Source organism: Puma concolor, chromosome B1, assembly GCF_028749965.1.
Source record: "Puma concolor isolate L17-30 chromosome B1, mPumCon1.1.hap2, whole genome shotgun sequence".
NCBI lineage: Eukaryota > Metazoa > Chordata > Mammalia > Carnivora > Felidae > Puma > Puma concolor.
In genome coordinates this window covers 168,524,912-168,538,490 of record NC_141670.1, presented here as the reverse complement: position 1 = coordinate 168,538,490, position 13,579 = coordinate 168,524,912, and the positions used below count along the sequence as shown (strand labels likewise).

At 35.8% G+C, this 13,579-nt stretch overlaps 1 protein-coding gene across 4 annotated transcripts in view; it reads right to left on the bottom strand.

Annotated features, from left to right (window-relative positions):
* GABRA2 (gamma-aminobutyric acid type A receptor subunit alpha2) overlaps positions 1-13,579 on the bottom strand; it is a 128,917-nt gene that overhangs the window by 47,390 nt on the left and 67,948 nt on the right. For all 4 annotated transcript variants that reach the window (XM_086705136.1, XM_086705137.1, XM_025921342.2 and 1 more), the window contains 4 exons: positions 9,714-9,934; positions 6,768-6,850; positions 2,125-2,268; positions 444-596 (listed from right to left, as the gene is read on the bottom strand). In XM_086705136.1, coding sequence (XP_086561262.1) covers positions 444-596; positions 2,125-2,268; positions 6,768-6,850; positions 9,714-9,934 — 601 coding nt within the window. The remainder of the gene's footprint in view (positions 1-443; positions 597-2,124; positions 2,269-6,767; positions 6,851-9,713; positions 9,935-13,579) is intronic.

Below are 13,579 nucleotides of genomic sequence, written 5' to 3'. Positions count from 1 at the left end.
AAAAGCAAAATGAAAAGAAGAGCAAACAGAGAGGGAAGGAAGCAACCAATAAGAGACTCTTAAATACTGAGAACAAACTGAGAGTTGATGGGGGGGTGGGGGAGAGGGGAAAGTGGGTGATGGGCATTGAGGAGGGCACCTGTTGGGATGAGCACTGGGTGTTGTATGGAAACCAATTTGACAATAAAAGAAGAGCAAAACAGAAAGAAGACTGAATATATTTCCAGAAAATCTGAGTAGTGTTTATATCTCTTACTAACAGGGTGGCACTGACTCTGTATTTAACTCTCTGAGCCTCAGCTTCCTCACCTCTAAAAGGAGCCGATATGCCCAGCCCCACACACCACAAATTACTGGTGTGAGTATCAAGAGAGATAATGCCTTTGAAAGTTTGCTACAAAACATAATGTGCTGTACAAGAAAGTGTGTAGTTATTCACTCACCGAACACAGTTCTTGCAGGAACAGATTCTCTGTTAAGCCAGAATGACACTTGGGAGAGAATGACAGTCATGATGCAAGGCAGATAAGTCTGAATCACAAAATACCCAATTTTTCTTTTCAAGTGGAAATGAGCTGTCATTACGGTATATTCACCTAGAAGAAAAATTTAAGAAGCTTAAGGAACTGTAATAGTCAATAGTTTGAACATTTTGGAAATGGAACGGATTTGAGAAAGAACAGTCCCTGATTTAAAAAAAAAAAAAGAATTTATCACATATATGCCATGAAAAGTATAAACCTTTAAATGCCTCTTTAGCATAGCAAGGATTTTTAAAAGTGAATTTTAATATTACCAAGAAACTTGCACTACATGCCTGAGGTACGGCATTTCTCTTTCTCTCCAGGTCATGCTTGTTGACCAAGGGGATACAGGATGCACAAATGCTCTCTGATCATGAATTATCTTACTTGCTCAGGTCTCTTATCCCCACTGATACCAACTTCCAGTCTCTGCTCTGATTGTTCTAACTCTCCGGCTTTTTAAAGTGCCAGTCTCTGGTCACATCTCCAAAACTAACCCGGTCTTTTGGCCCAAATTTTCCACTTTTGACCCTGTCACCCATTCTGATTGTCTCAATGTTGTATGTGTACTCTAATTCACTACCATTATTTCTATCCAGTCCTGAGAGCTACCTTCCTTTCTGGTCTCTGAGATTACACCTGACAGTTATACAATCATTAGTTCAATGTGGCTGCTTTTTCTTAGATGAGTGTGGCCCTTAGAAAAGGCATCAGCTTGGGGTGCCTTGGGTGGCTCAGTCAGTTAAGTGTCTGACTTCGGCTCAAGTCATGATCTCATGGTTTGTGAGTTCAAGCCCGCATCAGGCTCTGTGCTGACAGCTCAGAGCCTGGAGACTGCTTCAGATTCCGTGTCTCCCTCTCTTTCTAACCCTACTCTGCTCACGCTCTGTCTCTCTCTCTCTCAAAACTGAATAAACGGTGAAAGATATTTTTTTTTTTAAGAAAGAAAAGGCATCAGCTTTCCCGTGCAGGCCAGTAGTAATTATCCAGAAATCAAGAGTTGAATAGTCATAAATTACCCAAAATAGGAGGAAAATAATTAGAAAACTGGAGAAATTGTAACACTGTTTGAGGGTAAAATTGTCTTGTCTGAAAAGACATGCACTCTTTGAATTGGCAGTATATTTTAGACCACTGTTTCTAAACTTTATGCACACCTCCTTGGAATCTCCTTGGAATCTTGTTAAAATGCAGATCCAGACTTAGTAGGAAGTCAGGTCTGAGACTGTAAATATCTAACAAGCTCCTACAATCTGTGCTGCTCGTTCTTGAGCCCAGGAGCAAAAGTTGTTAAGCAAACTAACGTATTTCCAATGACTTCAACCCATCAATTTTATTATAAACGTGCTTTTTTGCAGGGGGCACCTGGGTGGCTCAGTTGGTTAAGCGTCCAACTTCGGCTCAGGTCATGATCTCACAATTTGTGAGTTCCAGCGCTGTGTCGGGCTCTGTGCTGACAGCTCAGAGCCTGGAGCCTGTTTCCGATTCTGTGTCTCCCTCTCTCTCTGCCCCTCCCCCACTCATGCTCTGTCTCTCTCTGTCTCAAAAATAAATAAACATTAAAAAAAAAGTTGCTCCTTTTTAGGCTTATTTTACTAACCTGTACTGGATTTAATTGTCTCCTTCCCAATTGATTGGCCCAGCAGATCATATTGATTTAACCTGGAACCATCAGGAGCAACTTGCACTGAGTCAGATGCATTGTAAGTCCAAATATAAGTGACCTCTGAAGTGGTATATGCATCTGTAGAAAAAAAAAAATTAAGCACTTTAGTTAAGAACCATCAACATATTGCAACATCAAAAGTTATATATTACATAGAAACACTATTATAAAACTTGATATTTATAGATAATATTTTATAGAGTAAAAAAAAGTCTTTGAAATTTTACAACTTTCAATATGAAGAATGTTGAAGCAGATCAAGAGAGAAAATCATGACCGCAGAGTATTTTCATTGCAATCACTTTGAGAAGTGAACAGCAAATATCTCTTCAGAGCTTACAAAAATCACTGAGCCCTGAGATGGTTAAAATATCTTCCATAATTCCAAGGTAGTAGATGAAGACATTGTAATAAATAGCTTTTAAATACCCAAAGTCCATTTAAATGGCTCGCTTCGAAATAGCAATAGCAATCTCTTACGAAATAACGTTTATAATTCAAAATGATAGCACTCTCTGGACATAAAGGTAACTTATTACCATATGAGAATACTGATGAATTGCATTGTTTTTAGTTTAAGGACTGTTTTTGTAGTTAGTTTTGTAAGTTTTTCTTCAAAACCTTTCCCTGGTTAAGAACTAAATGACTTGGCTCTCATGATTCAATGCATTTCATTAGAAGAATGAGAACTAGTTATTGCAGAACATGTAAAATAAATCAGAAAGCCATAATCTCATCAAGATACATGTACTCCTTAAAAGATGTTCATTTTAAAATCAATGCACATAGATCTCACTGGACTATACTTTTATAGCATCCCAGTTAATTTATGGACTGGCAATAGACAAAACATATACAGACCCGGTATAACCTTCTGATTTATTTGGCCAAAGATATAGAACTTAGCAGAAGTTAGATGATTCTAGTGCTGGAAGGCAGGCAGCATATCTTGTCTTAGCCTTTCTCTGGCCCCGGCATTTCCCCTGTAGCTGTTATGACCTCTCCATGAAGATAGTCTCTCCAGCAGTTGAATTAACAGATAATTCTTGTTATACTACTGACCTGTTGAAGAACTTCTATGTACTTTTGCTCATGGGAATGTTTTAGAAGCATTAGTTACTCCTGGTTCTTGAGCAAACCTCAGCATTAGAGTTACATTGTCAATTAGAAGAGAGAAAGGATTAGCTGTCTCCAGCAATACCCCTGCCCCTAGCTCTCTGGGATTCCGGAAAATTCATTTACATGCCATTGACAAGGTTTCTAGTTCGATAACATTGTTCTGGGATGACCCTGCTACCTACGTTGATCCAAGGTCTGAGATCACAAATAAATTCACACTTAAGCATCAGTAACAATAAAGTGAATGTTTATGAGTTTGCATCTTATTTTCTGTGTGGTCTTTAATAGCATACTACAATGTTGCCTGGTTTCTGAGTGTTACTACTAAATGTTAGTATCAGTGAAATACTCTTTTCACTGTTTCCATATTCACCTATATCCATAATTATATTATATTCTGTGAACCAATATTTGAAATAGGATTCTAAATATATATATATATATATATATATATATATATATATATGTATATCTTTGTATATGTGTGTATACACATTTAATAGCAGTTATATTCCCATAGTTAGCATATGAATTCTAGTTACTCTAAAGTCTAAGTCTGTATTAATTTCAATTAGTTAATCACTGATGATTCTGCTATTATGATTAAATAAGTAACATTGGTAATGTGGATAACTAGCAATCCATTTGCAGATCATCAAGTGGCTTGTTTTGTTTTCCCCATGAATATACAACAATAGTTGTGAATATTAATAAATTATGAAGTTTTCTTACGTGTAATCATTCTACTTTTGAATTGTGATGTTTAACATTTAAACATCGATAAGAGAAAATAACACCCTACAAGTGAAGTGACACTTTTGAGGAGCTAGTGAGACCCTGAAGGGCAGGGACTCTATCTTGCTCATGTCTACACTGCTTGCACCTGGCACAGAGGCTGTCACCCAGAAAAAGTTCTTGGTTCATTCTTGCTAGATTGATCAATAAACTCGTAATATTTTCTTATGTTATTTAATTTTACAGAAGATGGAAATCTGCATAGGAGCCCAAGAATCTGTTAAAGAAAGTGACTGATACTTCCCATGTGTTTCATGAAAAAACAATGATAGCATTTCATTAGTCAGACAGGAATATGGTTTTTAGAGACTGGTGAGAGAAGACAAAGCAGAAAGTTACGAAAGACCAGAAAGGCATTCTTGGCCCACAAACACACACATAAACCAGGAGACCATTGCAGTGGTTATCAGTAAAGTGTAAAAAAGGAGAGAAAGATAGCTTGTTTTACACATTTTACTATAAACTCTATCTCTAAATTGGATTTTCATTAAATAATTACATTTAATTCTGGTAACTAGCCCATTTTTGAGTCCTAATCTGCACTAAACATCAAATGCACCTTAACTTGATTCTGAATATTTGATAACCAGAAAAAAAACCCCAAATTATTTTTAATTATTAACTTTTATCCCAGAAGATGATTTACAATCTCCTTTGGACTAATGGACAGAATATATCCAGACTCCCATTCAGGAACTTTTAAATAGCAAGAAAATATATAAAGAGGTAAGGCAACAGAAATAAAGCAAAACAAAAATGAATTCAAAATTGTACATTTATACAAAAGATGCTTCTTTAATTCGAGGACAATGATAAGTTTCCATAAATTCTATCACTTTAGGGGAGAAAAGGGGGCTTGTAAGCAGAAGAGGAATAAACAAATGGCTGTTTCTGCCAAAATCTGTTGTGCCAACATTTTAAGGTTTGGGTTGGTTTTTTATACCATGCTTAATGTCCATACTTTTAACACTTATGGATCAGGCACCTACTATCGTCAAGGATCAGTAAAAGAATATACAAATTGTTCATTCACAGTGTCAGAAAACAAACATGAAGAAAATGAAATCCAAAAGCAATTACTTAGAGAATGCCTAACAATAAACTTTGCATGTTGTCAGTATCACTTTTAGATGGAGAAAGCCATGTTCTCAAGCATGCAATATTTCACTACTCTGTGGACACATTACAGGGGATTTTTAAATTTCATTTAACATATTTTTAAGCATATTTATTGCATATTCAAAATGGAGACATCAAATCATTTATATTTGGTGCCTTAATGGTACTGACTTGCCCAGTGAAAAATTCCTTCCCTTCTTGAGCCGTTGCTGCATTTTGAATAAATCCTTTCCTTGGTATCAAGCCTTTTCAATTTTCTCTTTAATGCCATTTATGTAATGCAAATGAGGTTTTCTCTGCTGCATCTGCTGTAGTTTTTTCAGCATCATGTTTATGTTGTATAACATGATTGACTATCTTAAATAATTTTGGAAAAAATGCCAGTATTGAAGTGGTGGTTTCCATGACAATAAAAGAAGGCTTTGTACTTAAAGAAGAGAGTCTCAAAGAAAATTGAGAGCTGACACCTTTTGTCAGAATGAACAGAACAAACGAGATTGAACTTCTCAGTCCACAAGACTGTGGTCATCAAAATAATTAGAGGAGTTTGCATTCATATTAGCTATCTTTCTTCCCTTTTCTTTCACTTGATATAGTCTGTAGGGTAAAGGCACTTATTCAATCATGCATCTTTTTAACCAGGTGAGAGCACTTCATTTCTATTCAAGGGAATGAAAAATCAAAAGGTGCCCTGAATGGACAAAGATGGGGATACCTGAAAGAGCAAGGTAGGTTTCTGAAAAGCTTAGGTAATGGGACAGGCTAACACAAGAGAGAAGCTGTGACAGTCCTCTCCATGAATTTATCCCAAACCTGCCCTAAATGCTTTGTGGGCCTTGGGAGATGATTTGACCTTCCCTCTTTTCAATTATTCCAGCAGAGTGGATGCTTCTGCTTGACATACAAGATATAACCTCAGTGACCCAGAGAATAGCCAAATACACAGAGCCTTTTCTGAAATATTTCATGTACACAGAAGGTGCCTGCATGCAGCAATCCAACTGCATCATCCCCTTCAAATTTATTTTAGGAAATTAAAAAAAAAAATCACTTCCATTTAGTTGAAAAGTAGGAAGATAATTGCACAGATCCAGCTTCTGTGCCTGCCATTTGCAACACGCTGATTATTGCTTTAATAAACAACAGAATCTAACCCTTACAATTCATTCCTAGTTATCAAAAAAATTATTTTTGCATTTTTAGTGTGCTAGAACTTGGAAAAGAAGGTAAATGACATGGTCTGGACCTTGACAAGGAGCTACTAGACTACCTTTTCCCATGTATAGAAACACATGATGTTCTTTATCAGCAGTAAAACAAGGGATAATTTAAACACCATGATTAAAATATAATGATATTTGAGAGTACAACAGGGCTAGCAAATTAGTTCCTTGAGGGAAATCAGCAAGTCTTTTACTTCTATATCTTTTTGGGTAAATACTAAGCATTTCACAATACTAGAAGAAAACTCTATAGTTGAGCATTGCAGCAAGCTCTCCTTGATTATACAGACCCAAAATATGTACCTCCATCCCCATACTTACAGCTGCCAAATTTCAGAGGACACGAATGAGCATCCATAGGAAAATCCTCCAAGTGCATTGGACATTCAGCTTGAACTGTAAGCCTAAAAGTGAAAATTTCACTCTTTGTTTAAGTAAATTGGTAAGTGACGACAAATCACTCCCTACTGTTGGGAACAGCATCAGTGATGAGGTGGGATCTTCATTAGAGCGTTGTATTAGGCTAATTCACATTGAAATGTTTTTGTTCTTTCACTTTTAGGTGAGCCTTCAGAAGACATTAGCATATACAAAATCTGAGCTCAAATAACAATATTTATTTACAAATAAATATTCTTAACCAATTTGTACTCTGTGATTTGTTAAGAAGGAGTTATATATATATATATATATATATATATATATATATATATATACACATATATATATATATATATTTGAAGGGCTATTTGCACAATAACATTCACTATTAACATTTGCAATCCTAGAGAAAAAAAAGAAAAGAATCTGTATTATAAAAAGAACACGACTTTCACCCATCAGCTCCTCAGCAACCACAGAGCAAAACTGATACAAGAATTCAATATTGGCTCACAGGAGCTCCCTTCAAAAATATGTAAAATGAGTATCACATACTACATTTAGGTACATGAATTTAAATGTAGAAGTAGAAAGAGGTACATATATAACTGTGCCTCCTAGAAATATCTTGTTGAAATTAGACTATTTGCTAAATCATGGACACATATTGTTAAACAAATATTTTTTTCTGCATCTACATGATCACCTTAAAGAGTAATCACAGCAAACTTGCTATAAAGACGACTATCAATTATTCCATGTCTCACATAGGTAAAGTGTATAGAAAAGGTATTAAGGGGCGCCTGGGTGGCGCAGTCGGTTAAGCGTCCGACTTCAGCCAGGTCACGATCTCGCGGTCCGTGAGTTCGAGCCCCGCGTCAGGCTCTGGGCTGATGGCTCAGAGCCTGGAGCCTGTTTCCGATTCTGTGTCTCCCTCTCTCTCTGCCCCTCCCCCGTTCATGCTCTGTCTCTCTCTGTCCCAAAAATAAATAAACGTTGAAAAAAAAAATTTAGAAAAGGTATTAAATTGAACTTATAGAAGACTCATCACAATAAAAAAATGTGGCCAACAATTTAATTATAGCTTATATACTTCTAAGAGAGTATTTAAGTAGAACTCCATGTAATATTTTCCAAAACTGTGTTCTCTGCCAATTATTTGTTTAAAGCCAAAATTTCCAGTCATTGGATTAATCCACAGGAATGATCAAAGTATACGTTCAACAGGGGTAATGCATCTGTATTGCAGGATTCAGAGAGAGAGGCAGAGAATAGCTAGCATCTCTGTGTTAGGCAATGGTCATTTAGTGAGTCCTTAAGAGTTTCTTCTTTAAAGATGAGGACTCTATGATTGCCCCTTCTTAAATAATTTACACAACCGAAATCCACCACTTAACATTTCATATGAAATAATATTACATCAAATGTCTCAAATATATGATTAATCTATATTTATTTAGTTAAGTTTATTTATTTTGAGAAAGAGTGCAAGTTGGGGAGGGGCAAAGAGAGAGGGAGAAAGACAGAATCCTAAGCAGGCTCTGCACGGTCAACACAGAGCCTGACACGGGGCTCGAAGTCACGAATTATGAGATCGTGACCTGAGCCAAAATCAAGAGTCAGATGCTTGACCGACTGAGCCACCCAGGCACCCATGACTAATCTGTATTTAATGCTGATAGTTACCAATGCTTCAAAGCCTTTATTAAACATTTACATTTTAGATTATACACCACTTAATTAGATTTGTGATTGTTTTGTTATATAAGTAACTTATTTTAAAAGATTAATTCATGAGAAGAGTTTAATGGAATACTTGCTAAAGTCAACAGCTATATATTTCTTTATATTATTTTTGAAAGGTTGAATCACATAAAATTGACACTACACGATATTATTTGATTTACAAAATGGCAATTCAGATTACTTAATGTATGTGATTATGGTACCTGTAAGCCTTATTGAATAAAAACTACCTCTTTAAAAAATATTTTTTTCTTTAGAGTAACTTCTATAAGGAGGACCAAAATATTAAGTAAAAGTTAGCTTAAAAAAATCACTTAAAATTTTGATGGCATATCTGATGAAATATTAAAAATAAAATTACAGGTTGGTATAAAGGAAATTTTAAATCACGATATTTAAACTCCACTTAATTAAAATGTAGTGTCAAAAAGAAATAGCCAAAAAGAATCAATTCGTCATCTTTTTTATTTTTATTTTATAATTAATTAATTAATTAATTAATTTATTTTGGTGCATGCTGGAGAGGCGCAGGAGAGGGAGAAAGAGAGTCTCAAGCAGGCTCCATGTCTAGTGAGGAGCCTGACCCAGGGCTCGATCTCATAACCATGAGATCGTGACCTGAGTTGAAACCAAGTCTGACACTTAACTGACTGAGCCACCCAGGCACCCCAAAAATAATCAATTCTTAATAATTAAGGTAATGTTTAAGCTTTAACACTAAGATGAGAATCAATCTCATAAATACTATTTTACCTTATTTTAATATCCAGAGATTTACAAAGCATACTATGAGTACTTCCATAATCTATATAAAAATGTTCAACTTGTGTTAATACTTGATGACTAGGTTGGTTGGTTGTTAATACATGGATTTCTTAGTATTTAAATTTTTTTTTGATGCTCATTTATTTTTGAGAGAGAGAGAGAGAGAGAGAGCCAGAGCATGAGTTGGGGAGGAACAGAGAGAGAAGGAGACACAGAATCCGAAGCAGGCTCCAGGCTCTGAGCTGTGAGCCCAGAGCCTGATGCGGGGTTTGAACCCACCAACTGAGAGATCATGACCTGAGCTGAAATCAGAGGCTCAACCGACTGAGCCACCCAGGCACCCCTAAATGCAACATATCAAACTTAAAAACATACCTCATTGTGTACAGCAGAGTCCCATCATCCTGGATTCGAAGAAGCTTATTTGGCATTGTCATATTATGAGCTACTGATTTTTTCCCATTATGAAAGAAGGTATCAGGAGTCCAGATTTTGCTAGCCATTAAATTGTTGAGTCGAAGAATGTTCATTGGGCCTTTAAATTTTAACCGTTCATCTTTCCATTTTTGTCGAAAGAAAACATCAATTGTATATTCCTGAAATATAAAATATAATTATTTTGAAGATAATAAATGTTTCAGATACAAGGACACTATAAAATTCTACCAAAAATAATATCAATAGTTTATAAAGAGGGAACACTATACTGACAGAAGTTTTGAAAGGTTATTTCTTTATCAATAAATGTTGACTCTTAACAATGGGATAAGTATTGTGTTTATACAATTAGCTACATATTACTATTAAAAGAAAAGAACAAATCTATCTGGCTTCTTTAAACTGAACAAGGTTTTAAATGGGATTACTGGGGCACCTGGGTGGTGCAGTCGGTTAAGCGTCCGACTTCAGCCAGGTCACGATCTCGCGGTCCGTGAGGTCGAGCCCCGCGTCGGGCTCTGGACTGATGGCTCAGAGCCTGGAGCCTGTTTCCGATTCTGTGTCTCCCTCTCTCTCTGCCCCTCCCCCGTTCATGCTCTGTCTCTCTCTGTCCCAAAAATAAATAAACGTTGAAAAAAAAAAATTTAAAAAAAAAAAATAAATAAAATAAATGGGATTACTGAATCCTATAGTTTCCAAGTATAGGAAAGGGGGCATGTTTTGCCAGGGTCTGGGTGATTATTCTAAGTATCTCAAGAAAAAGCAGGTGGCCTTCTTAGTAGCTCCCCCGCCCCCCAAAAAAAGAAGGAAAAAAGAAATAACTATTAAACACACTGTCAAATCTGTATGAGTCATCATCTGCTGTTGCCAAAGGAACTATAAAATATCATATTTCTTTTTTAATCTTGAAAAATGGTGAGATACACTATTGCTAGCAAGAAGTATTAGGGGATGATTATTTCAACAGAATTTATTTTATAAAATTAGTCATAAAAAACATACTTGACAAGTTATTGGAATACTTAAAATACAAATATTTTGCAGATAAACTCCCTCAGGTTAAAACATACTTTTAAATATTCATACAGACAGCTAGTGATCAATTCCTATATTATGATTCTCTAACACTTTAAGTTAGCTTAATCAATCTCTTTCTTAAGCTCCCTGACTTCCTCTCTCTCTCTCTCTCAGAAGAGAATGTATGCATTTTAGACAAGAGGTACAATTCACAATTGTGATTAATACTGACAATCTTTAGATATTAAAACTTTTGTCAATATATGTTGGTGCAAACTCACATGATAGATCACCAAAATGTTCAATTACACAGCCGAGACTGGAAAATCAGAAACTGTCTTTTGAGCCCAAAGCCACAGTCATCACATTTGAAATTAACACCTTAGCAATTGGCAGTTTCACTCAACTACAATTAGGCGTGTAAAAAAGGATAGATGAAAAAGACCATCTACTTATGAAAATACCAAATCATTTGCACAAACCTTAATCAAACAAATGATTCTCAGTGAACTCTCAAAAACTGAATGGATGAAGACAGTAAGTATCAGCCATAGGTCATGACAAACGAACGGAAAATAAGGAGAGGCTCTGGGCTGTATCCCTGATCCTTAGGAGAAAATTTCACGGTTGAATTGATGCTCTCAGTGAGTCCTTTCTTAAAAATGTTTAATTTCATATAGGTGTAACTCAATTTTTTAAAGAAAGATTGAGATTAAGAGATGAGTCTTTGTTATCTTAAGTTTTTATGCACGTGTTTCTTTCCAACCACGGTTCCATCAAATCCAAGCCTAACGTGAATACATAGGATATTTACTTGTCCAGGCAAACTGAATGCATTTTGTAACTTTTTATAAAACATCAAATTCAGATTTTCCATTTCTGTAAAACTAGGATAGGTTTTATCTGTTTCAGAAGCTATTTCTATGGCAATCATTTCCTGCAGATCTAACACATAGGAGATATGTAAGCTTTATACACAGTAAGTTTCAGGTGAGTTCTTTTTAAAAACTGCTTTCGGGAATACTGTTTGTTCCTGAGCATTCATGGTGTCCCAGGTGTGCCTGCCAACCTCTTACAGAGAGTAATCTCTGACTCTTTCTCCCCCGCCCCACCCTAACCAGGCGTTCGTGTTATATTGTAGGCAATTTTAATAATCCACACTACCAGGCCTCACCTAAAGCAAGTTTCCTACCTGCCTGAGTGGGGAACTACTCACAACCACATTCCCAGTCCCTTGAACACCTGGAAAATACCCAGTCAGCTATCTGTGTATCTTCATTACTCCTAAAGCTTTCCATTACTTTCAGATCCCATACTGCAACTGTATGTTTGTTCCTCCCAACAAGCTTGCAAATCTTCACAAAAGGCACCATGGCTTTCTTTTGTGTATTATCTTAGCTTGTCTTCAGACATATGCAAGAGTATAAAGAATATCATAAACATCTTGGAACCATCACCAGCAGAAATGCCATCACAAATATTATTGAAGCCTTCTTTCTCGTTTATTCCTCCTCAATCACATTCCCCTACTCTCTGAGGAAATAATTATCTTGGATTTGGTGTTTATCATTCTCCTACACGTGCTTAAAATTTTATTACATAAGTATATGTTTCTGTATCACATTTTTAACACTTATGTAAATGGTATTATACAGTGCATACATTTCTGACACTGACTTTTTAGTCATATTACTGAAATCCATTCATGGCAATGTATCTTGTACTTGGACTCATTTTCATTGCTACATAGCATGACTTTTTAAGAATACTTCACAATATTCATCCTGTTTCTATATTCTTTTTTTTTTTCTATTTCCAAACTGTAACTTTTGCAAAGCAATACTGCAAAGAGCCTTATTATACAATGCTTTTAGGACAAAGGCCCCAGAGTTACTCTAAGCCAGAGGTTAGCAAACTTTTCCATAAGGGGCCAGTAAGTAAACATTATAGGCTTTATATATGGTATCACAACCACCCAACTTTGCTATTGTAGTGTGAAAGTCCTCACAAATAGTACTTAAATGAGTCAGTGTGGCTATATTCCAGTAAGTCTTTATATATAAAAATAAGTAACTGACAGAATTTGACCCATGGACCATGGTACGCCACCACTATTCTAGAATAAATCTACAAGTAGTATTACTAGAATGTACTATATGTGCATCCTCAACAAGATATTTTCAAGTTGAAATCCTAGAAGTCTTGTTTCTGTACAACCCGGTATAAACAGAATGTTTCATTTTAGCCATTAAGATTCGTGTGAATGGTTCATAGTGCTACCATTCTCTATTAATAATGAAATTTACCACATTTTCGTATGTTTATTAAGTACTCTAGTTTTCTCTTTTATGAAGTGTTCATTTCATTTACTCAATTTCCTTTTAGGTTATCTTTTTCTTACTGAGTTATAGAAATTATTTACATTATATATATATTATATATTTTATTAAATATACTACTCAGTAAGAATTATACTAAGATTATAAAGATATACAAGTATCACAAATATATCCCTGTACATTTCCTCTAAAGATAAAAGTTCTGCTTTTTAAAATTTAGGTCCTGGGGGCGCCTGGGTGGCGCAGTCGGTTAAGCGTCCGACTTCAGCCAAGTCACGATCTCGCGATCCGGGAGTTCGAGCCCCGCATCAGGCTCTGGGCTGATGGCTCAGAGCCTGGAGCCTGTTTCCGATTCTGTGTCTCCCTCTCTCTCTGCCCCTCCCCGTTCATGCTCTGTCTCTCTCTGTCCCAAAAATAATAAAAAATAAAAAAAATTAAAAAAAACAA